The sequence below is a fragment of the Dermatophagoides farinae genome, chromosome 9 (assembly GCF_024713945.1).
Source record: "Dermatophagoides farinae isolate YC_2012a chromosome 9, ASM2471394v1, whole genome shotgun sequence".
Taxonomy (NCBI): domain Eukaryota; kingdom Metazoa; phylum Arthropoda; class Arachnida; order Sarcoptiformes; family Pyroglyphidae; genus Dermatophagoides; species Dermatophagoides farinae.
Window position 1 is genome coordinate 1,263,692 of NC_134685.1, and position 24,176 is coordinate 1,287,867.

General features: G+C 29.4%; 9 protein-coding genes across 10 annotated transcripts; 5 read left to right on the forward strand and 4 right to left on the reverse strand.

Annotated features, from left to right (window-relative positions):
- Positions 1-22: 22 nt before the first annotated feature.
- Positions 23-1,288, reverse strand: LOC124497933 (putative rRNA-processing protein EBP2). Its single transcript, XM_047061621.2, has 2 exons — positions 983-1,288; positions 23-924 (listed from the first exon to the last, which is right to left on the reverse strand). Exons 1-2 carry the CDS (start codon positions 1,212-1,214, stop codon positions 104-106), a joined length of 1,053 nt encoding a protein of 350 aa, XP_046917577.1. The 5' UTR covers positions 1,215-1,288; the 3' UTR covers positions 23-103.
- A 61-nt stretch (positions 1,289-1,349) lies between these two features.
- Positions 1,350-2,198, forward strand: ND-B16.6 (NADH dehydrogenase (ubiquinone) B16.6 subunit). Its single transcript, XM_047061623.2, has 3 exons — positions 1,350-1,550; positions 1,614-1,764; positions 1,835-2,198. The coding sequence occupies exons 1-3, from the start codon at positions 1,448-1,450 to the stop codon at positions 2,073-2,075; spliced, it is 495 nt and encodes a 164-aa protein (XP_046917579.1). The 5' UTR covers positions 1,350-1,447; the 3' UTR covers positions 2,076-2,198.
- On the reverse strand, positions 2,109-3,517 carry LOC124497934 (uncharacterized). The gene is made up of 2 exons (XM_047061622.2): positions 3,069-3,517; positions 2,109-3,001 (listed from the first exon to the last, which is right to left on the reverse strand). The coding sequence occupies exons 1-2, from the start codon at positions 3,427-3,429 to the stop codon at positions 2,238-2,240; spliced, it is 1,125 nt and encodes a 374-aa protein (XP_046917578.2). The 5' UTR covers positions 3,430-3,517; the 3' UTR covers positions 2,109-2,237.
- A 263-nt stretch (positions 3,518-3,780) lies between these two features.
- On the forward strand, positions 3,781-6,110 carry LOC142597827 (HEAT repeat-containing protein 1-like). The gene has a single exon (XM_075734402.1). It carries the CDS (start codon positions 3,781-3,783, stop codon positions 5,467-5,469), a length of 1,689 nt encoding a protein of 562 aa, XP_075590517.1. The 3' UTR covers positions 5,470-6,110.
- LOC124498025 (HEAT repeat-containing protein 1-like) lies at positions 5,564-10,684 on the forward strand. Its single transcript, XM_047061726.2, is given in 3 exon segments — positions 5,564-9,361; positions 9,363-10,316; positions 10,394-10,684. Coding segments are annotated over 3 exon segments (4,950 nt in total). The 3' UTR covers positions 10,592-10,684.
- A 62-nt stretch (positions 10,685-10,746) lies between these two features.
- On the forward strand, positions 10,747-15,794 carry LOC124497720 (uncharacterized). Its single transcript, XM_075734145.1, is given in 5 exon segments — positions 10,747-12,724; positions 13,330-13,522; positions 13,658-14,106; positions 14,310-14,815; positions 14,817-15,794. Coding segments are annotated over 5 exon segments (4,026 nt in total). The 5' UTR covers positions 10,747-10,779; the 3' UTR covers positions 15,750-15,794.
- Positions 15,613-18,796, forward strand: LOC124498028 (uncharacterized). Its single transcript, XM_075734146.1, has 3 exons — positions 15,613-15,762; positions 15,825-17,028; positions 17,114-18,796. Exon 3 carries the CDS (start codon positions 17,821-17,823, stop codon positions 18,643-18,645), a length of 825 nt encoding a protein of 274 aa, XP_075590261.1. The 5' UTR covers positions 15,613-15,762; positions 15,825-17,028; positions 17,114-17,820; the 3' UTR covers positions 18,646-18,796.
- A 627-nt stretch (positions 18,797-19,423) lies between these two features.
- On the reverse strand, positions 19,424-20,917 carry LOC124497388 (uncharacterized). Its single transcript, XM_047061036.2, has 2 exons — positions 20,347-20,917; positions 19,424-20,270 (listed from the first exon to the last, which is right to left on the reverse strand). The coding sequence occupies exons 1-2, from the start codon at positions 20,513-20,515 to the stop codon at positions 19,459-19,461; spliced, it is 981 nt and encodes a 326-aa protein (XP_046916992.2). The 5' UTR covers positions 20,516-20,917; the 3' UTR covers positions 19,424-19,458.
- Positions 20,918-22,051: 1,134 nt separating this feature from the next.
- Positions 22,052-24,120, reverse strand: Dbp80 (putative ATP-dependent RNA helicase Dbp80). Of its 2 annotated transcripts, XM_047061119.2 has the most exons (6): positions 23,973-24,120; positions 23,839-23,905; positions 23,538-23,766; positions 22,789-23,467; positions 22,320-22,710; positions 22,052-22,230 (listed from the first exon to the last, which is right to left on the reverse strand). In XM_047061119.2, exons 1-5 carry the CDS (start codon positions 24,003-24,005, stop codon positions 22,327-22,329), a joined length of 1,392 nt encoding a protein of 463 aa, XP_046917075.1. In that variant the 5' UTR covers positions 24,006-24,120; the 3' UTR covers positions 22,052-22,230; positions 22,320-22,326. The 2 variants fall into 2 exon arrangements, with proteins under 2 accessions (XP_046917075.1, XP_046917076.1); XM_047061120.2 differs by having other exon boundaries at positions 22,052-22,710.
- Between the last annotated feature and the right edge of the window lie 56 nt (positions 24,121-24,176).

Consider the following 24,176-nt stretch of genomic DNA (forward strand, 5'->3'; position numbering starts at 1 on the left):
ATAAATAAAACGATAGATGGCAACAGGTGTTGAATTTTGGATTTTTAATTTTTTTAAAATATCAAAAAAAATAAAAAATTTACAACCATAAACTCATTTATTATTATCGGGATTTATTTCGAATTTTTTGTCGTCGTGATTTTCCCGGTCGATTTGCTTTGATTTTTGGCCGGCCATTTTTACGTGCAGAAAATGTGGACATATCTGCAGCCGATTGTGATGAATTATATTTGGAACGTTTTTTTTGACCACCATAACCATATCTGGTTTCTTTATATCGTTGTTTTTTCGTAATTTTAGCTTTACCATTTTTCTTAACATTTCTACCATTCATCTGTTGTTTCGGTTGTTGTTGTTGTTTACTTTTCGATGTTGACGGTCCACCATTCGGTTGATCAAGAAAATCCAATGAATCCAATTTGCCTTTTTTATATCGTTGAATTTTTTCCAATAATTCACGTTTTTCTTGTTGTCGTTTCAGCTGAATTTCTTGTTGAACTTTTTTACCATATTTTTTCAAATCTCGTTGTCTTTTAGCTTTATCAGATGCTTCCATTGTTGTTTGTTGTGTTTCAAGTTTTTGATGAACTTTTTTCATATGTTCATCACTTTTAAGCATTTCGGCAAAATAATCATCTGGTCGACGAGTGTTTTTAATATTATAGTGATTATGAAATCGTCGTATTGAATCCATTACGGTTGTTTGTGCTTGACGATAGAATAACATTTCACGTTTAAAATCATTTTGTGCCGGATCATCCAATTCTTCGCCAGATATTTCACCTTTACGATTTACTTTTAGATCAAGATCACCATACTGTTGTAATAGTTCAGGTGTTATAATGGCTGGTTCACTTATTAGATCCAATCGTTCCAACCAATTATCGTCGAATATTTTGATTTCGTTTAATTTTTTCATCAAACCTTGTTGAATGATAGATTTTTTAAAATCGAAAATCTTAATCAATAATTTGTAACTTACCTTCTTTGTCATTAATTTGTTCGGCAGTTCTTTTGAATGGAAGCATTCCATATAAACCTGGTTTAAGTTTACCCATAGCAAAATCTTTTGCCAATTCGGCATCAGAATCGTCTGAATATTCATCATTAAAATTATTGATTCCAACACCATCATTATCATCATCATCATCATCATCACCACTTTCGGTTGTTGGAGCGATTATTTTCTCTAATAACAATTTACTTTTAGGCATTTTTTTTTGTTGATGGATTGATGATTTCGAACGAAAATATTAATCATTCAAGCACGTGTTTGGAAAACGACATAGAATCGGCCATAAATAAATGAGATGAACATACGTACTTTTTGAATATAGTCGACCTTTTGTTTTGATCATATTAAATCATCAAGCATCTGATTTTCTATTTGATATTCTGATTCCATATAAGAAAAAAACTTTGAGAAAGATAAAACAATCAAATTATCATGTCGGCCTATAGTGCTGGATCTCCTAAACAGGAAATGCCTCCACCCGGTGGCTATGAAGAGATAAATTTTCGTCGAATACCTGCTCAACGTATCTTTGGATGTAAGTGTAAAATGAGAAAAAAAAAATGAAAAACAAGAAAATTAAATTTATTTTCATGAATAGACAAAGCATTTTTCATTGGTAGTACTATGCTATCCGTTTATGCTATTTTCTACTATAATCGCCGAAAACGTCATCTTCATCAATTGAATGCCGAATATAATGATCATGTTATTGCTGTCGAACCATTGGCTAGAGCCGAAATTGATCGAGCGTAAGTGATTTGATTTCACTGTTATGAAATACAGTCAATTCATGCTGGAACTCTATTCTTTAATTAATAGATTTTTGCGTCAACTTCGACATAATCGTAATGTTGAACGTGATCTAATGAAAAACGTACCAGATTGGGAAGTTGGAACATTATGGGGTGGTAAAGTGTTTAAAACCATACCGGATAATGCATTACCGAATGTTGCAATGCAAGAATTTTATGGACATCGTTCGCTGAAAGATATGCGTGAATTTACCAAACCAAATCGTGATGTTGGTCTTGAAGATAATACAATCAATTCATTTAGTTAAACATGTGTAGATGTGAAGGTGTTAATTAAAATTAATGAGCAAATCATATAGAGAATTGTAATTGTAATTAATTCACATTTGAATAATAATAAAAAAAATACACAAGTTATCAAAAAAAAAAAAGTTTCAAATCAAAATATTTTTTCAAAATTTGTCATCAATTCAAAAGTTTTCCTTGTCAAATGAAATTAGATTTTGCATATGATTTCTATTCAATGGTGTCATTGGTGTTGATGGTTGTTTTGGCAATTTACGTTGCCCATTCGTAATTCGTTTTTTGTTTACAATTGAATGGTTTTTTTGAAATTTTTTCATATTCGATTTGACCACTGGACTATTGCCAATCGAAATCAATGGTGTTCGCTGTTGTTTCAATGATTGGTTTTGTTTTTTCGGTGTCGATGACACAACTGTTTCGATATTTTCATTATTTAAAATTGATTGATGATTATCGATTATTTTGACAGTGTATCCGATGATTTTACAATTGTTATTCTCAACATTGTCATTGTCATCGTCATTATCATCATCATCATCAGCGTTATCAATCAATGATTGAGTTTCTGATTGATTCAACATTGAATTTCTAGTCATATCGGACATGACTGATGTTTCAACAATCATTGAATCAGTCAATGGTTTTTCTTTGAATTCAATCTTGTTCCAATCATATATTTGATCAATTTTTAAAATTTTATCATCATTTTCAGCCTGAATAATTGTTTCATATTTTTCGATTGATTTCTTTTCGACGATATTACCGCCATCATCATCATCATCATAATTATTAGCTATGGGAGTTTTTGGACCATCCGATTTATTCATATCCATTGGACAAACATTTTCAATCAATGTATTTTCATTACATTCGATTGCCGATTCAACTGCATCGAGCATATCGGTAACATTGAACGGTGATAATACATCTGGTTATATTTAAAAACAAAAAAATTTGAATAAATTCATGTTAATCAACAAAATGAAATCACTAACCATTATATTCCATTTGTTCGACCAAAATTGGTGTACGAACAAAATTATTGGTAGGCGAACGTGGATCATCCATCATGATCGATGTGATTGTTTTTTTCTTATGAATACGTTTTTTCAACAACATATGTGATAATGATTTACGAATGACAAAATTTTCTTCATTTTCAATAATTTCCACAGCAGCAGCAGCATCATTTGAATGTGATTTATTATCATCACTAGAATTGTAAATGGATTTTGAATCAATAATTGGTTCATGATTTTCAATAAAATCACGCCATGAATTTGTGGCAAATGATGTGATTCGTTTGAAAATGTTCATGATTATATCATTAGAGAATAGAATTGTTATTTGAAACATAAAAGATAAAATTTAAACAAATTGATGATGATGATGAAATGTCCAAAATGTGAAACGACACACACACACGCAGCGAATGACAATATTCAACGGATTTTTTTTTTTTTTTGTTCACCAATTTTTTACCAACGTTCAAAAATCAATTAAAAACTCCGCCTATTTGAATTTGAAAAACTACATATTTAAATGTCGTGAACATGCGCATAAACTACTTGTTTTTTTTTGTTATGTTTATTATGGATGGTCCACACATGCACGTCATGTTCATCAAGCCACATGTCTGATTTGGTTCGAAAAATTTGTGAAATTTTTTTTGGTCAAATTTTTTTTTGAATCTGAAATAATTAAATAATGGCGTCCAATACAACAAGTTTAGCTCGTCAATTGGAAAAACTTAAACTTCCGCAAACATCATCGCATAATGAACGATTTGGTTCGGTTTCATTTTTATATGATTTTTTTCAAGCAAAAACAATCGATCTTGATACACATTATTCGACGGCTATCATTAGTCTTGAAAATCTAATACAAATTGATGGCCATTTTAGATCATATAAAACAACATTATTTCATGAATCGAGTAAAAAATTTGATCGTGCCATCGAAAATAAAGAAACAAACAAACAGCTTAATGATCAGATTGATGAATTCTTATTCCGTATATCAAAATATTTTCAACTGACCGATGCACATAAAGTGCTTGAATATATGATTCAACGATATCGAATCAATGAATATAATGTTGATTCATTGATCGGTGCCTTTTTTCCGTATCATGAAACACGAATGTTTGTTCGTTTATTGCAGACATGTTCGGCGATTAAAAATCCACGTAATTATCGTTTTTATTGGATGAAAAAATTTCAAGAAAACGGTGTACCAATCACAAAATCAAGCCTGCTCAAACATTGTGTTGCCGATTTGGAATTCACACATTATGTTACGGATTCGATTTTCAAAGCCTTGCGTTATGATCCAGATAATTCAGTGTTTCCATCATTTTTACTATCATTCTGTTTGAATCTTTTGCAACGTTCAACTAAAGATATGATTGTTTCACACATTCTATCGGTAATATCCAGATGTATACGTCGTGAAGATAAACAATTATTCATTGTTGCCTATACAACGTTTAGTCATCTTTGTAATTTGATACGGTTAGAAATAACGATTGTTGAGAAAATATTGAAATCATTTTTTCATCCAAAATTGACCATTTCACAACCAACATTGATAGCATTCGAAATCATTATCAAATGTCAAGATATTACCGTTTTGCCCAAATATTTTGTTCAAAATAATTTCATTAATCTATTGATTAGTTTGAGTACCGATTTGAAATTGGAACATTTACCACGTGCCGTTATTCTCAATATTTTGATGCAAAATGATTCAAACAAATTGGATGCACAAACCTATAAGAATTATTTACACGTATTGTTGGAAACATTTGCCAATTCTAGTGATACTGTCATGTCCATTGTTTCATGGATGAACAATTTCGATAATGTTCAAGACAATAGTTTATCACATCAATTTATTTGTCATACAACAAAATTATTGGAAAAAATGTATCCCGATTATTTTGATTTGGCCATATCATCATTGCCGATGATTAGAAATTTATCCAAATATCTAAAATCAATTCGATATTCATTGGCTGGTAATTCCAAAACACCACTATATCTAGGTATTGAACATTCATCGGAAAAAATTCGTCAACAATCATTTTTGTATTTGGCAAAAAATTTCACCAATCTTATTGAAAATCTTGATATCAATGATATGAGATTTATTCGAACAATATTGTTAAAAAATTTGGCAAAACAAGATTTTCAAAATCAAAAAGAAAAATTGGAAATTTTATTGAAAATATTCAAAGTAAAAGATAAAATTTTCAACATTTTAACTGACGAAGAATTCGAGCAAATCACGCTGGAACAAATGCGCTGTATTCAATCACAGATTACCGATCCTAATGTTGAAAATGATGTGGATTTATTTAAATTGTTTATCAAATTGAAACATTTAATTGATTGAAATTTATTGTACCAAATCATATGGTGATTATTGTCATGATTTTTCCACCGAAGATTATCTTGGCCGATTATTGAATGATGAAATACAACAATTGATGATTTTATGTTTTCTTTCAACCGATTATCAATTGTCCACGTTGATTTTAGACTCTGAATATGCTAAAACGAATCCATTGTTTCAAATTATCCGGGAACAAAATCAGAATTTCATTACATTCTATGATTTTAAAATGCTTGAAGATGAAAAACAACTTGAACAATTGAAATTATTTTCACTAAACATATTGAATGGTATTGCATTGTTTCTGAATCAAAACCAACGACGATTATTTCCAAAACCAAATATATTACAATCATTATCATCGAATTCAAATTTACGATTTAAATTTCTATTAATTTATTCAATGATCAAAATGCTTCAAAATCATCCAATTGATTGTGGTGAACAACAAGGCCAAATTGTTTGTCAATTTACTGTTGATTTATTTTTTCATCTATTGAATATTGGTATCAATATTAGTTCACGTTCAGAGGTGAAAATTTCATCAGTGAATGAATATGCTAAAATGAATATGGATGATTATTTTCTATACGAACTTTATAATTTTAAGGATAAATCCATTTCATTATTGATCTCTGGATATATTTTATATTGTCTAATGAATCAAAAAAGTTCAATGAATGATGATCTACCATCGACTGCTGATTGGTATCTAACCGATGTAGGTAACAATATGATTAACTATGATTTTTATTACAAAATTTATTGCCTTCTGATGTATTATTCAACACCGAATGAAATGAAACCAATTTCGAAGAAAATTTATAAATTTTTTCGCCATTTATTTTCAACATTTATTATGGAAAAAATACAAAATCATCATGCTGGATTGAAATTTTTTCTACCATCAATTGTTAATCATGATAGTTCAATACAACAACAAACACTGATTGTATTGGTTAATTTATTCAAACATTCATCCACATCAACATCATCAATTCTAATCGATAGTCTGTGTACAAATTCACAATATCTTGTCGCCTATCTATTGGCGCTAACATCATCGAAAACATCAACACGACAAATGGCCATTTCGAATATCAAACAAATTGTTATGAATGAAAAATTAACAAATGGATTAAAATCATTCATTCAGATTATCATTGATGAACAACAATCGTTAATATTGACCGATGAAAATGCCATTACAATATTATTGGGCCGTTTACAAGATCATCCCATTGTAAATGAATTATTGCAGACAATCATTTTCATATTGACCGCTAATGGTTCCAAGATCAAAGCTTTTCATAAAGTGGCATTATTGAAATTATTACGATATTGTAATCTGAAAATCAAATCAATTGTTTTTGAATACTATACAGATTTCCTTTCTTCGGCCAATAAATTCATCGATTTGGATGAAGAATTACAATTGAAAGAAATTGTACATTACTATGATTATAAAATTTTCGATACATCAAAAGAATTGTTTAATGAAAATCAAGAAAATTCAGCATTAAAATTTTTACTCAAAAGTATCGAATGTTCTGGTTCAATATTGACGGAAGATATTTCCACACAAATATATCGATTGATCACACCGGAACGATTTCAAATGATTCTTGAAGAAAATATGGAATTTGCATTGAAATTTGTACAAACATTATTGAAAACTCAACTATCATTGTCGGAAAAATCACCATCATCAATGATTAATTATGGCCAATTGATCACCACCATTGAACAACGTTTACGAACACTTACATTTGATGAAAATTTTGCCATTCAAATGATGAATTTCTTGTTACCAATTGATGATGTTTACGAAACAATTATAACCACTGGACAATCAAAACGTATGAGAATCGATGATTCTGTTCGTAAACAATCGCAAACAAAATGGAAATTATTCAGAATCTATATTTCATCATTGGCAAATATACAGAATTTTCAACAAATTGATGGTGAATTAATACGAACAATGTTTGAATATCTTAAATTAACATTCATGGAAATTGATGATAATTTTAGTGAATTAACACGTCAATCATTATTGTATGCAATAACGAATTTTATTGAAATGAAATTTACCGAAAAGAAAATGGAAACATTGAAAAATGATCAACAACGAATGAGTGTCGATGGTGATGAAACAATGGCAACAAGTTTGGCTGAATTCATGAATTTTATCAATGTTGATACTATCATTGATTGTATTACCGAATCAAGAGTGAAAGAAACGCAACGTATTTCATTGCTATTGATCAGTATGGTTGCACCATATTTTCGTAAACAAATCATTGAATATTTGGTCACTATTTTCACATTTATCGGTTCGAATATATTGGAATGTGATGATCAATATTCATTGTCCATATTGTTTGAAACAATGGAATCAATCATACCGATTATTATTAGTGAAAATGATGATAATAACTTGGTGGTGGTCGGTAATGAGGAAAAACCATCACGATCAAAAAATATGAAACAATTCATATCATCTGTGTTTATCAAATCATTTGCCGATATTCCTGCATATCGTCGTCTTCGATTATTTACTAAATTGATCACTTTGCTTGGTCCTGATCATCATTTGCCTATCATCACTGTTTATCTGATGGAAAAAATCTCTTCAATGAAATCATCAACAACAGAAAAAGAAACTGGTTTCACATTTTTACAGACACTTTTTCAACAATTTGATTATGATATTCAACTAAGATCGGCTTGTATATTGTTATGTTTGTTTGAAAGAAAATTCTTGCATAACCATTTTCGAAGTTCACTACAGAAAAAAATGCAATCAAAAAATACAACACTATTTTATACGGCAATCATTCGACAGCAACGACAAAATCCGGAACAATTTACATCATTTTTAGCATTAATTAAATCGATTTGTAAAGAATTTGAATCAACAATTATTTATGATGATGAAAAATTTTCTTGTGGATTGGCAATATTGAAATTTGTTTGTAATCTAATTTCATCGGCTGAATTTGTTTCCGGTGTTGGTCAACTTGATTATCTTGTGGTTGCATCAACACCATTGATCTATTTCATTAACATAACATTTCAATTGATTGTTTTGATTAGCCAAAATAGTGATGGATTACGTTCATCATTGCAAATATATCGTAAACGTTTTAAATTAGCATTGGATGAAATATTTTTACAATATAATACATTGGTTCCGAATGCAAAATTATTGGATATTGTATTGTATGATCTATTGAACAATACAGCACAAATGGAAACATTTGTATCGATATTAATCAAACGTAAAGCATTAGAATTATTGAATGAAAAATTGGAAAAACTTGCCATCAATGATATTGATCTACAAACAACGATGAAAATTATGGAAAATTTATATGATCATTTGAAAATTTTTCATGAAAATCTTCACCAATTGGATGATAATCAAATACACAATATTCAATTGATTTTATTATCAATGAAATTATTGACCAAATTTATTGATAATGATAATTTATCCACTGATTTATCTATGGATATCAATGAAATATTGACACAAGTTTTAGTTGAAATCATACAGATGACTAAATCGATTAATCAAATCGAACAACAACAATCAGAATCAACAACTGGCCAGATTTCAAAATCGATGCAAAATCTTCGTACAAGTTCGATTCTTTGCTTGGCACAAATCTTGTCCACATTATCGACTGAAGCAATCGTTCATTTATCGGATGTAATTGAATTAATTTTGAAGAATTTCCATTCAAAAGATGATATTGTTATCATTTCGAATGTTTCATCATTGTATAAGATTATTTCGAATTTTGGCCGTTTCCTTAGTCCACATCTAAAATCGATTATCATTCATGTATTGCCATTGTTTACATCATCATGTGATAGTAGTAAGTAGTAATAATGATCTTCATCCAAAATTGAAAAGATTATGGTCAAACATTGCTAAATTAGTGCCAAAACGTATTGTATTCGAAGCAATCGATACATCATATGATTCGGCCATCACTCAATCACCTGAATCAATAATTCATTTAATGAATTTATTTAAATATTCATGTGATTTTATCGAAAAATCTGATATGGAAATTATATTGAAAAATTTGAAGAATTTTATGTTGAAAACATTAAGTTTTCGTTCGGAAAACTATGACAAAGTTAATATAACAATGATTGAACAAATTGAAACATCATTTTGTGAAGCATTTGCAGCTTTTATTCCAAAATTGACTGAATCCAATTTTCGTCCAATTTATTATTCACTATTGGATTGGTCAATCAAAATGGATTCATTACAAATACCTAGTGCAGATGGTCACCATTTTACATTACCCGATTCTTGTTATCAACGAATCATTTCATTCTATCGTTTTTGTTCATTTCTTTCCGATCGTTTGAAAAGTCTTTTCTGTATATTTGTTGCACCAAATATCATTCAAAATTGTAATCAAATACTGATTGGTTATCATTCACCCGAAACAAATGATTCTGATGCAGTAATTGGATCAACAACAACAACAACAACAATGACAACAAATCAAGAACCACGGCTAAAAATTGATGATCCAAAAATCGGTGAACCATTAGTACAGGCCATCTTATCGACATTATCCAAATGTTTTCTATATGATCTTAATGGTACATTTGTTAACAAAGATTGTATTGCATTGATTTTCAAACCAATCGTCAATCAAATATCGAATCTATATGGAAATGAAGATGATTATCTAAAACGTTTGGATATAATTCTTCAATGTACACAATATCTTATACAGAATAATAGAGATGAAACTTTAATCAAAGATTTTAATTATCAAATTCTATTGAAATCACAAGATTCAAATGTAAAGGTTGGTATTTCATTGTTTGTTTTTGTTTTTTTTTTTTTTTTTACTTAATGTTTTTTTCTTTCTCGTTATTATTATAGGTTAAAATCAGTGCAATTAAATTATTACATCGTTTAGTATTGACATGTAATGAAGATTATTTACCATTCATACCAGAAGCAATGCCATTTATTGCCGATTTAAGTGAAGATGATTCTGATCAAATTGAATTACAATTAAAACAATTGATCACCGATATTGAACAATTGATTGGTGAACCAATCAATAAATATTTATAAAATTTGAATATATATTTTTTTTTTTTTTGATTGATTTAAATTTTTTTTTTGTTGTTTAAAAAATTCAATAAAAGCGGTAATTTTTTTTCAAAATTCGAATTAAGCGCCATCTTGAGCTGATGAGTTGAAAAATTTCTTATTTCAGTCCATTTTTCGGGAATGTTGTTGTTGTTTGTTGTTGTTAAAGAATGAAACGTAATTATCAATCTTCTTTTGGAACCGATGGTTTTTCCGGTGTTGGCGATGATGGTGATGATGATGATGATTTGGATAAAATCTCAAAAATGATTCATACAATATGTCCAAATTTTGAAACTAATAATAATCGTTCAATACGAAAATGTGATTGTAATCCATATCGATCATTTATTCGTGCCGGTCCATTTGTTATTGGCTGTCAATTGACCGATGTACATCAACTATCCGGTATTGATAATTATATTGCACGAAAAATGTATGATACAAATCCGAATAAATTTTATTTACTAAAAATTGTTGTATTGCCTAAAAATCGTCGTGATGAAAATCAAAGTCAACGTCAAGCTAAAATGATGATATTCAATGAATATTCGGTTTTATCGATGCTCAAAAATCAGCCTGGTGTCATACAGATACGTGGATTATATTCAGATGTTTATTTTGAAGAAAACAAAGATAAAAATGACGGCGATGATTTTGATATTTGTGAACAATGTACCAAAATTGTACAAACGACATCGATTCCATTCAAGAAAATATCTAATCCTGGTGATGACGATGATGATGATAATAACGATAATTCTGAATGTCCAAAGAATGATCATCATCATTATCTAGATTGTAAATATCTGAATAAGATTGGAAAATTTTTTCGACGATTAATTCTAGCATTCGATTGTCATGTATTGCATACATTTTCATTAATCACACCAATGATTCCATATCTATCAAATCGATATACACGTTTTCGATGTGAATATGAAAATCTACAAGAATATGTAAAACGTTATAAAAGTGTTAATGAAATGAAAGCATTAAGAATTTTATTCGAAGTTGTTAAAGTGATAAAAGGATTACATGAAAAAAATGTTGCACATCGTGATTTACGGCTAGAAAACATTCTGTACAATCATCGTAATGGAAAAATTTTAATCATAAATTTTGGTCTTGCACGTTATGTAATAAATGATACAACCTGTATAAATGATCATCGTGGTTCATCGGCATACATTAGTCCAGATGTACTTAAACGGCGGCCATATGCACCGAAACCATCCGATTGTTGGACATTGGGCGTAATTTTTTATTCAATGTTATTAGGTAAATTTCCATTCTATGCTGAAACATTTAATGAATTATTCAAAAAAATCAACACCGGTCATTATGATTTACCATCGATAAATGTGTTCACATCGGAAACAATGAAAATTATGCGTTCATTGATTGAAATTGATTCGTATAAACGAATCAATATTAATGAACTATATGATCGATTACGACAAATTATCGATTCAAGATTGAAGGAAAATATGCACAAAGAATTCAAAGCATTGATTAATCAAAAAAAATGTGATAATGATGATTTACAAATTGTACCAGATGTTTGTCAAAAATCATCAACAATTATAGATCGATCAAAAAGTCCAAGATTAAATATTGAACATGATCATGATTATGTTATTATGAAATCGAATAATAATAATAATAAATCATCCGAATTATTAGATGCCAATACTGATAAAAAATCGTTGAGTGAATTTGAAGAATATTTACAATCAAATCAATGTATGGCTACACCACCACAGATGCCTATACCATTTTTTAAATTACGTGAACGATTCTGTTATGATTCTAGCTACAATTATTATGGTTCACAATTTGCTCATCATCGTGGTTCACCATTTTTAGAAGAAATGGCTCGACAATATTACCATCAACAACAACAACAACAACAACAGCAACAAAAACAACAACAACAACAATCAGATGATTCTCAACGAATGGAAATACAATTCAATTCAAATCCGGTCAATTTAGAATTTCCTAATCAGCCAACATTTCATCAATTAACATCGAATTCAAATGGAAATCGTCCCACATATGATGTGATAAAAGTGGATTCCGATGTACGGCCATTAAATGATCAAGAATATACGTTAATCAATCGACAGCTTTTACGATTATATGCACCATTTTCATTGAAATAATTTAAATTTTAATTGAATTAAGTTGAATGAATTTTTTTTCTTGGGTATGTAATAATAAGCGATTCATAACATTCTAGCTTGATTTGTAATTCGATTTCGATTTCTTTTATCTAGAGATAATGAACAACGAAAAAATTAATGAAAAAAGTCGGTTTTTATTCAGCGAATCACCCGAAAAATGGGAAATGTTGGAATGTAAAACGATCAAATTTCGTGTAGAAGATCAATCAACAGCTGATGATGATGATGATGATGTTAAAACAGGACAACAATCATCATCGATACAAAATCGAAAATTAATCCATATTGCTAAAATGTTATCAAATGATGATCAAAAAAATCGACCTATACCGATTAAATATGAAAATAATCGATTAATTGTTCGTCAACCATTCAAAATATTAACCGACATTTGGGGTGTACTTGTATCGTATGATTTTCGCCGTACACTTTATAAATATATTGATGATAATCTAGAATGTTATTTTCGTAAAAATTTTCATACTGAATCCGTAAAATACTATGTTGAACAATTGATACAACGTACTGAAGAAGATTTACATAAGTATTCCGAAATGCCAATGATCATATCGAATAATAAAATTAATAATGTTGATGATAATGGTAATTGCGATGAAGATTTGATCAAATCAATTGTTAATAATTTAAATTATCGCCGAAAAAGTCGTGATAAAAGTTTGATGATCAATTTGGATACAATATTCAATCAAATTTGGAATGAAGGGCAAGTAAATGATTCATGTTCAATGTGTTCATCATTTTTTTTTTTACTAAACTTTAAACTTTTTTATTTTGTAAATGCCAAACACACACACATACACACACATGATGATGATGTAAACAAATAATAATGTAATAGATATACAAACAAAAGTTTACGGCCAATGGTTTTTCCTGATGTTGTTAATAATTTAAAAAAATGGCATTCAGATCCATTCTTTATTAAAATCTATACATTTGCATCCGGTCCATTGGAAACACAGAAACTGTTTTTAAGTGCATCTACCGAAGGTAATGTTTCCGAATGGATTACAAGCGGTTTTGATGCACATCATCGTTTTAAATATGATACAAATAAATATCGTGGTGTATTGTCATCATTAACTGAACGTGAAGCTAAAAATCTTTTCTATATGACTGATAGCCCTAATAAAGGTCGTGCTGCAAGACGTACCGGTATGACTGTTTTTATTGTACAACGTCCAGGTAATCGCCATTATAGTGATGATGATCTGAAATCATTTCCAATCATCAATAGTTTTGATCAATTTGAATTTATTGAATTTGCCGCTGCTGGCTGTTGTTGATATGAATGATGACATTCAATTACTATCGATATTTAACAATGACAATCGAATAAAAAAAAAAATTTTTCTGATCATGTGATCCTTGTGTTGTTGTTGTTGTTATGATCACGCAGGATCCTAATTATAATTCAAACAAATTTAAAAATTTCCAAACAAAAACAACTCATGTGATATATATCATAATGTTCAGAATTAATTCACGACCATATCTGCTGTTAACGAATGCTGTCCGTTTTTTGTTTACCCGAAAACTTTCATCATCATCATATATTGCCGATTTTCAATCATTAATAGGCAAACAGAATGTTCTGACCACTGATTTGGATCCATTCAATCAGGATTGGTTGAAAAGTCATTGTGGACGATCTGATGTTGTGTTGTTGCCACGACAAACAACAGATGTATCGAATATACTTCGTTATTGTAATCAAAATGATTTAAAATGTGTTGTACAATCAGGCAATACATCGCTTGTTTGTGGTGCAACACCGTGGCAAAATGAAATCATTATTTCGATGAAAAAAATGAATCAAATTATTTCATTTGATGAAATTACTGGCGTTCTTCATTGCGAAAGTGGTTGTATACTACAGAATCTAGAAGAATTTGTACAACAAAAACAACGACTAATACCATATGATTTGGGTGCAAAAGGTTCATGTATGATTGGTGGTAATCTGGCCACGAATGCCGGTGGTTTACGTTTCATTAAAATTTGGTCCACTACATTCGAATGTACTTGGATTAGAAATTGTAATGGCCAATGGTGAAATACTTGATCTAATGAGTAGCATGCGTAAAGATAATACTGGATATCATTTACGTCATTTGTTTATCGGTTCCGAAGGTACACTTGGCATTATAACCAAAGTATCAATATTATGTCCAAAAGATTTTAAATGTAAAAAAGTTTTTCTATTTTCATTGGAAAATTTCAACAAATTAATCGAATTATTTCAAATGATACAAGAAGATTTTAGTGAAAATCTATCCTGTTTTGAAATGATTGATGAAAGTTCAATGAAAGCTGTTGTCGATAATCTAAATGTATCATTTCCATTATCATCCAAATCGTATCCATTTTATTCATTATTTGAATTATCATCCAATGATGAATCATCATTGGATCAACGTTTTGCAAAACATTATGAAAAACTTGTTAAAAAATCTATAATATTAGATGGAACATATGCTAATGATTCGGATGGTGAAAAATTTCGTAAATTAAAATCCTATCGTGAAACAATTACCGAAGGTTTACGAATTGATGGTTATAGCTATAAATATGATATATCATTACCAATGAATGTTTATTATGAAGTGGTAAATGTAATGCGAAAACGTTTATCATCATCAACATCTAATTTTGTACGAATCTGTGGCTATGGACATATGGGTGATGGAAATATGCATTTCAATGTCACATCACGACAATTTGATCAACAGATTTTAAATCTAATCGAACCATTCCTATATGAATATGTAGCTAAATATAATGGTAGTATCAGTGCTGAACATGGTATAGGTGTGAAAAAACGAAAATTTCTTCATTATTCTAAAAATGATGAAGCCATCAAATTAATGCAGCAAATGAAACGAATGTTTGATCCGAAATCGATACTGAATCCTCATGTCTTGTTCTGAATTTAACCTTGAGGTAAATAAAATAAATTCCAATGAAAAAAAAAATTTAACATTTTCTTGTGAAAAAAAAACTAGACAGAACTGGATTCGTATGTGAAAAAAAAAGAAAAAAAATAAATGATGACATATTGCATAAATCAAATTGATGATATGAATCAAGATTTTTTTTTTTTTTTTTGCTCTTCCATCATAATCTTTCCTAGTGGAAAGAAAGAAAGCGAAACAGAAAAAAAAATATTTAACGATCAATATCAATCACAATTGCAATTCATTCGAAATTTTTCATTTGATAAGATTTCGCCATCATCATCATCATCATCATATTATTGGCATGTATAAACAGTTTTCAGTTCACCATAGATGTTTTTCTTCTCCGTGCCTAAAAAAAAATTATCAACATTCCAATCAATGTGTGTGTTTGTGTATGTCTGTGTGTATAATCAAGTATATCGGCTTTAAAAAATTAAAATTCCAATCAGAATTTATTTTCGTACGCAAACATACGAATCATCATGTCATGATTTTGCTTTTCGTAGCGTTTTTTTTTTTGAATTTTGATGCTTTATCATTACAGAATTGTATTTGAATTTGATTTTTTTTTTTGGTTTTTATCTCGATGATTAAGATTATTGCCATGAACGTTATCATCATATGGATCAAATTCATAAACTACAGTGTGCACTGATAAAAACACACAGATCATTCACACCATACACATAAATCGCGATGGGGCTTGATACGGCCGGATCAAATCGGATTGACCGCGGCCACACGGAACAACCACCATCACCACCACCACCACCATCAAGAATGTGTCTATATATAATGCTTATATACATTTTATACCACTCATAGAGACAACAGAAACAACAACAACATACAAAAAACGATCAACGATTAACTGTAAACGACGACGACGGCGACGAAGCAAAAAAAAAATCATCATCATATATATCTGTGTAAAAAGAAAAGAGAAAAATCAAAAACGTAGTTTTTTTTTGTTCTCAATGATGACAACATTGTGATTGTTGTGTATATAAATCCATGATCTACGCAGCTATACTACAATCATCATCAGCATATTATATACCATTATCTAGAGAAAAATTTACCGTAAACCAAGAAAAAAAAACCGTTATTGCATATTGAATAAGAAACTGACTGCACTATATTAACGTCGTTTATCATTCTTTTTCTCTGTGTTTTCCATCCATTTTCTCCATCAATATTATATATATATATATTGAAATTCGTCTTACCAGTGCCTTTAATCGGATGAGTAAGTTTTGACAAAATGAAAAAAATGTGAATTTTCTTAATTAATTAATTTTTGTTATTCTGGCTTTTTCTCTTAAAAACATTAGATTCGATTGACAGAATAATTGAAACAGAATCCAATAGTAGGAAAAAGAAATCAACTTTTTTGAACGGTATAAACAATCCAATGGATTGTAATTCTTTTATTATCAATAATAATCATTTATCATCATCAACATTTCAACGACATCAATTGTTCAATGCAGAATGGCCTAGTTGACTTAATAAATCGAATATATTGGATACAAATGCCACTAATGATGATGGTGATGATGGTGATGTTTGTCAACAACAACAACATTCATTAGATTTGGCATTGGTACATAATGAATCCATTGTGCATAAGAATGGAAATGGCTTCTCTACCAATTTGACCGATTTATCATTGCTAACCGGTTCCATTTGTTCCAATAATGCGAAACTGAATGATGATCATCATGATGATGGTGATGGCCAAACTCCTACGGACAACAATAAATCTTTGGATTTACCGTTTATTCTTGATGATATTACTTTGGAAAAATTATTAGACATCCCTCATTGGTCAGAAGAATTGAAACAAGTTGAATTTAAAACAATTGAACAATTTGAAAATGCATTAATACAATGGGAAGATATTCTACAACAAGTATTGGAATGTTATGATTACAATACATTTGGATCATATGTTGATTTTTATCATTCATATCATAAATCAAATTCCAATCTAACGGATTTTATATTGAATTATCAGGCAAAAATAACAACCGAAAGTATGTCTTGTGTAGCACAATCATTAATGTTGATGCAATGTCTATCTACAAAAGACAATTTATATGGATCAAATTTTTCATTAGTATCATGTGAAGAAATGATTATGATTATGACTGCTGCCGAAAATGGTGAAGGTAAATCATTACAGACAAAATATCAACTTGATGCTAAAGATAATGTTAAAGAACATGTATTGGTTTGTTTAAAATTTCATATTATCGATAATAACCGTTTTGGTTATGTTTTATTGGATCCTGGTTATCATATTTCGAGGCCAATAATTGTCATGAATGATTGTTTATTTCCACATACTGGTTGGTTTAATGCATCGAAAAATCAAAAAGTTTGTAAAGATTATTGTTATCAGATTATAAATGATCAATATATTGCATGGAAAGTACGTGAAACAAAAATCGATGATCCAAATGAAGTGATGAAACAATATGTGAACATTATTTATATTAAAAAAGAATTCATCAAATATGCAAGTGTTACAGAAAAACGTGCTTGTATTTTTTCATTAAAATCATATGTTATACGTAATCGTAAAGGTGCTATAGCTGGATTCTATTCATGGATTGAACAAAAAAATCTGACAATATTCTATGAAGAAGAGAATGGCAAACGTATTACACATAAATTTCATATAAAAGATCTTGATGAACCGAATGTACGATTGTGTTTGGAAAAAGTGGCCACCTATTCAAAAGAACCAAAAAATTATGAATCATTTATCTGTTTATTGGCCAATTATCGTCAATCATTATATGATGAAGAATTTTGTTTTGATCTTTGTGAAATAGATAAATGGATTGAAGAAGATTAAAATGGGGGTTTCCAAAATGAAGTTTTTATTTGAATTGTAGAATCAGAATTAATTTCAGATTATTTTAAAAAAAGAAAATTTCACCAACTTTATATTTGATTTTTTAGTTATCAAATAAATCGAACAATAAAAAAATAAAAATAAAAAAAAATTTTCGTGTTTATCATTTTTCTCTGTTAACAGATGGCAGCACTTTATTAGAATTAGAATCAAATAACGGTAATTTCGAGCCATAATAATTTTATTTTATTGCAAAAAAGTTTTCAAATGAAAAATTATAAATTCAATAATGATGATGATCAGTAGTTTTTTTGTTCATTTCAAATTTATTGAAAATAAACTATTTTGAGATATAAAAAAAGATGGTTCAAAACAAAAAATCCGATGAGAAACAGCAAGCTATACACCATCATTTAAGCAAGTACATCCACTGCATTCAATTTTCAAATTTCAAACCACGTCGTTTAAAATTTTTGTGTGTGTGTGAGTGTGAGAGCAGAGCATAGAATAAAATGCCAAACAATAGAGCCGAGCCATCCCAAATGGTTGAAACAATGAATTCGAATCCAACATTTTTTTTGTGTGTGTGTCGAAGATCCCATTTATCGGAGCAGCAATATGAATCGTAAAACTTCGATTGATGAGGTAGTAAACACACATTGTAAGACGACGGTGGGCTTGCTTTTTAATTGGCCAAAACAATAACCAACCAATTAATAATAACGCAGGCCGTACATCATTCAAATCACACACACACACACACACACACACATAGGCCTTTATTAATATATAAATAATTTTTTTCTCCAAAATTTAATCAAACATTATTTTAATCAACGGTATCTTGATCAATTTTGTCACCAATTTCTGTATGGCAAATAATAGAACCTGATCAACAGGTGGTGGTGGTGGTAGTGTTTGTCCATCCATATTATCTGTTTTATTTTTCTTTTTCTTTGCCATTTTACATGTACGTTTTGCGGCCATTTTTACCATTATGATGACTGCGACACGAAACATTAGACCCGGTAAACGATTAAATTGGTTATCATTTTTTTCAAACACTAACCACAATAAATGTAAAGCGATAGTTTTGATTATCGTTTTTATCTGTATAGTCAATGCAAATCGAATGATTTTATTCAATAATACTGATGTTTCAATTTTTTCATTTTTATTTTTGATTTTTTTCATCCACGGTTTTATCAATGTTTTCAGGCCGGCAATCAACAATGTTTTCATTGCCGTTCTTAATGCCGGATAAAATGAATGTTTGATGGCAATTTTAGCTATAGCAATAGTCATTGCTTTTGATAATAAATCGATCAATTCATTTATAGATTCATTTTGAATATAAAAATGTATATATGATTGTATATAATACTTGATGAATATTTTTAGTATCACTAGAATGATCACTTTAGTTATGGCTTGTATTAAATCAATATTGGCTGTTGACCAATTTCTTAGAAATTTATTCATTTGATTAATATAACGTTGATATCGTCGCTGTATACGAGTAGAAATGGTGAATTGTGTTAATTTTGAACACGGTGGTAAACGATGTATTTGATATAAATCATTTTTTGATCGTTGAAAATTATTATAATAGCTCATAAGCCAATCTATATGAGAAAGAAAAATTGAAATTGAAATTGAAATTTAAAAAAGAAAGAAAAAAAAAATTTTTCCATTACATACCCATATTACGATCAAAATTATCGATACGACAACGATCCAATGTTGATATGATTGATCCATCACGTTGTTGTAGAATTTGAATGGCTGTAACCAAACTTTCATCATTACTTATTGGCTGTACATTGTACAACAAGATGGTCAACAGTGCGAACAAAAATTTTAAATACATCCGTATGGATTTTTTTTTTCGTTGTTTTCTTTTGTTTTTTATATAAGACTATGATACCAATATAGATGCATCAGAGTGGAAATTGAATTTTGTAACCGGTTGGATTTAATCACGGCAATGATGATGATGTGATAATAATTTTCGAACGTTCCAATATTTCGTTGATTGATTGACCAAACAGAGTAGTGTTAGTGCGATGTTATTCGTTTGACATTGATTTAATTGAATATATTTGCAAAACAAATTATTGTTGAGGAATTTAAAAAATAAAAAACAGATCGAATGATTGAAAATCAGCCGAATTTTAACGAATGGGTTTTATATTTATACCCACACACATACACGCACACACACGAACACAAGAAAAAAAAATTGTGTCGATCAAAAATCATCATCATGATCATCATGTAGAGAAATATCCCCCATATATATGATGTTTATGTGTGATTTTGATTTTTAATCATTTTCAAACATTCATTCATCATCAAATAATCAATTGGGAATTCGATATTGTACAATAATCGATACCAACATCAACATGATGATCATCAATGTTGATGTTGTGAACATAAAATGATTTTATATTCATAAATTGTTATAAAATAAAAGAAGTAATGGAATCATTCATATCAACACTGATGATGATGATGATGATGATGATAATTGACTACAACAAAGTTGATTGAATGATGGCGATAAATGATAATTGTTTAGCGCACAAAAATAACAACAACAATTGTTATTGTAACGAATATAACGTTTTACGTCAATACATCATCATCATCATGTGAATCAATCAATCAATCGATCATCAAAATGAATTGATAGGGCCAAAGGATAAAAATTTAAATGAACAAAAAAAAAAAAAAAAAAATTTTTTCTTTTTTTTTTACTTTTCGCAAGGCCAATGAATAAACAGAAACATTTGAAATTTTCGTACTACCACATTTACTAAGGGTCCATAAGGTCAAACATTCGATTTGAATCGATTCGATTCGATTCATTATTACAAAACATTATTGAATTTTGGACTGCTGAAAAATTATGGAAAAAAATGAACTTTTTTTTGTACAAATTTTCACAAGTTTTCATATATATATGAAAGTGACTGTGTATATATTTGTATGGATGGTTCCTATGGTGGCAATAGAAGAAAAAGAAAAATATTGTAATCAGACACCAATCATCATCAGGCATGATGAAAATATGAATCAATTTCCAAATAATAAATTGTATGGCACTTTGATACACTTCGAAACACTGCAATACATTTGTATATCATCATTGATTTGTCGAATTTTTTTCTTCTTTGCTTTGCTTTGCCAATATTCACATCAGTATACCATATAAATCATTCAATCAATCAATCATTCGATTCGATTCGAATCGATTCGAAACGTTTTTTTTGGCATTCAACAAGTAGCGATAAATAGAATGGAGAAACGAAAAAAAAACCGGGTAATCTTTTTATATTAGTTGGGAAAACAAAAAAAAAGAAAGAATTTCGAGATTCCAAAGACACTTGGTCCTCCTCACTTTTCAATTCATTAATAACTGATTTATTTATCAAGACAAATTTAGAGTAGAAAAAAAAATAATGATGATGATGGTGATTAACATATAAAAAAGTTGTTCCGAGATGAATAATTTATTTTTCGAATGTTGTAAATGTTGTTGTTGTTGTTGTTTATATGTTTGAAAATGTTGTTTTTGAACTTGAAAAAAAAATTATCATTAATTAAAATTGTTTGTTGTGATTTCAATTTTGTATAATTAATACACAATATATATCCATATCCATTACCAATGTTTTACATATCATTGCCAATTTTTTCAATTTCATCAACATCGGTAGCATCCAATTTTTTTATCGGTTTTTTAAAATGTTCTTCCAATTGTTGTATCATACGCATTGTACGATCACCATCGACAAAATTTATGGCCAATCCTTCTTTACCGAAACGTCCTGTACGACCAATACGATGTAGATATGTTTCAAAATCAATATTTCTGGTCTCAGGATTTGTTGGTAGATCATAATTAATAACGATCGTAACCTGTTCTACATCGATACCACGTGCCATTACGTTTGTGGCTACAATTACACGTTCTAATCCATCACGGAATCGTCGTAAAGCTTCGTTTCGTTGTTCAACAGTAAGATCACCGGATATTAAACCAACAGAATGGCCATCCTATCATAATTCGATGCAAAATGAATAATAATAAATGAAAAAAATGCACATTCTTAGCAAAAAAAAAAATTGCCATACCTTTCGAAGTTGTTGCACTAAATTTGATGCCGAAATTTTTGTTTCACAAAAAATGAATGCCTGTCCAATGGCAACCGTACCAAATATATTGGTTAATGCTTCATATTTTTCCTGTTCATTTCGGACAACAATATAATACTGATTAATGTTGTCCAAGCTTTGTTCTTCAATACGTAATTTCAATATCACTACTGGGTCAGGAATAATTTGTCTAGCAAAATCCATAATTTCATCAGTATATGTAGCTGAAAACAACATCATTTGGCAGGTTTTTGGTAGATATTGTTTCAATCGAATCGATTGTGCACGTAATCCCTGTGTATCGATCATAACGTCGGCTTCATCCAATACGAATACAGATATTTTTTTGATATTAAAAAAATTATATTTCAATGCCCAATCAATCATTTTGCCCGGTGTTCCAATCAAAATGTGTTCAGTGACTTTAGTATTTCTTGGCAATGTTTCACCACGAATAACATATCGTATCGTTATTTCAGGTTTATATTTAGCCATCTGTTTGGCTACTTCGCCTGTTTGTAAAGCAAGTTCATAAGTTGGTGATAATATTATCACTTGTGGTTCTTGTTGTTCAATATTGACACGAAATAAACTTGCAAGTATAAAAGCTGCCGTTTTACCTGTACCAGATTGTGATTGTGCAATCAAATTGGTACGACTAATTTTATCGAAACAAATCAATATTAATTAAATTGATGTATGCGCATTAAATTGAAAAAAAAACTTACTGTGAGTCAAGCAACAATGGTAAGGCTGTTTCTTGGATACGTGATGGTTTACTAAAACCCATATCATAAATACCACGAAGTAATTCTTCAGGAATATTTAAAGCTTCAAATGATTTTGCTGAATACAATGGATTATTTGGATCTTTTTGAAAAACATCAACCTGATTGGTTGTATGAATCAATTTTGAACGTAATGCTTTACGCATCATTGAAAATTCAGCTGCTGATACTTTATTGTTTAATAAAAGACATTTTAAATTCAATTAATAAATTCAGAATGAAAAAAAAATAATAATCATACCATTTTCATCACCATTCTGTGAAGCGTTGCCAATGGAACCGTTATTTTCAATGTTTAAATTATCCAACTAAATCATGATGATCGTTAAATTAATCAATGACAATTGAGCAAAATATTAAAAAAAAATTACAAACCTTTTCAGGTATATCTGAATCACCAGAAGCCATTGTTAAAAATTCAATGGAATAACAAAAATGATAGCAAAATCAATTTCAAATTGAAATATAACCGGTATATACAAATAATAATTCCAGCATGGAATACAACACACAAAAAGAGTGAGTCAGAAAGAGAAAAAAAATTTCAATTCAGATTCACCTATTTCGACTCCAATTGGA

Coding starts and splice junctions, on each gene's coding strand:
- LOC124497933 (XM_047061621.2), bottom strand. CDS start 1,214: ATGCCTAAAAGTAAATTGTTATTAGAGAAAATAATCGCTCCAACAACC. Junction 925..982: donor ACAAATTAATGACAAAGAAG/GTAAGTTACAAA, acceptor TCATTCAACAAG/GTTTGATGAAAAAATTAAAC.
- LOC124497388 (XM_047061036.2), bottom strand. CDS start 20,515: ATGTATTTAAAATTTTTGTTCGCACTGTTGACCATCTTGTTGTACAAT. Junction 20,271..20,346: donor TAATTTTGATCGTAATATGG/GTATGTAATGGA, acceptor TTTCTCATATAG/ATTGGCTTATGAGCTATTAT.
- LOC124498028 (XM_075734146.1), top strand. CDS start 17,821: ATGTCTTGTGTAGCACAATCATTAATGTTGATGCAATGTCTATCTACA.
- LOC124497934 (XM_047061622.2), bottom strand. CDS start 3,429: ATGTTTCAAATAACAATTCTATTCTCTAATGATATAATCATGAACATT. Junction 3,002..3,068: donor CGAACAAATGGAATATAATG/GTTAGTGATTTC, acceptor AAATATAACCAG/ATGTATTATCACCGTTCAAT.
- LOC142597827 (XM_075734402.1), top strand. CDS start 3,781: ATGGCGTCCAATACAACAAGTTTAGCTCGTCAATTGGAAAAACTTAAA.
- ND-B16.6 (XM_047061623.2), top strand. CDS start 1,448: ATGTCGGCCTATAGTGCTGGATCTCCTAAACAGGAAATGCCTCCACCC. Junction 1,551..1,613: donor TGCTCAACGTATCTTTGGAT/GTAAGTGTAAAA, acceptor TTTCATGAATAG/ACAAAGCATTTTTCATTGGT. Junction 1,765..1,834: donor AGAGCCGAAATTGATCGAGC/GTAAGTGATTTG, acceptor TTTAATTAATAG/ATTTTTGCGTCAACTTCGAC.
- Dbp80 (XM_047061119.2), bottom strand. CDS start 24,005: ATGGCTTCTGGTGATTCAGATATACCTGAAAAG. Junction 23,906..23,972: donor ATTCAGATATACCTGAAAAG/GTTTGTAATTTT, acceptor ATCATGATTTAG/TTGGATAATTTAAACATTGA. Junction 22,711..22,788: donor TAGTGCAACAACTTCGAAAG/GTATGGCAATTT, acceptor GAATTATGATAG/GATGGCCATTCTGTTGGTTT.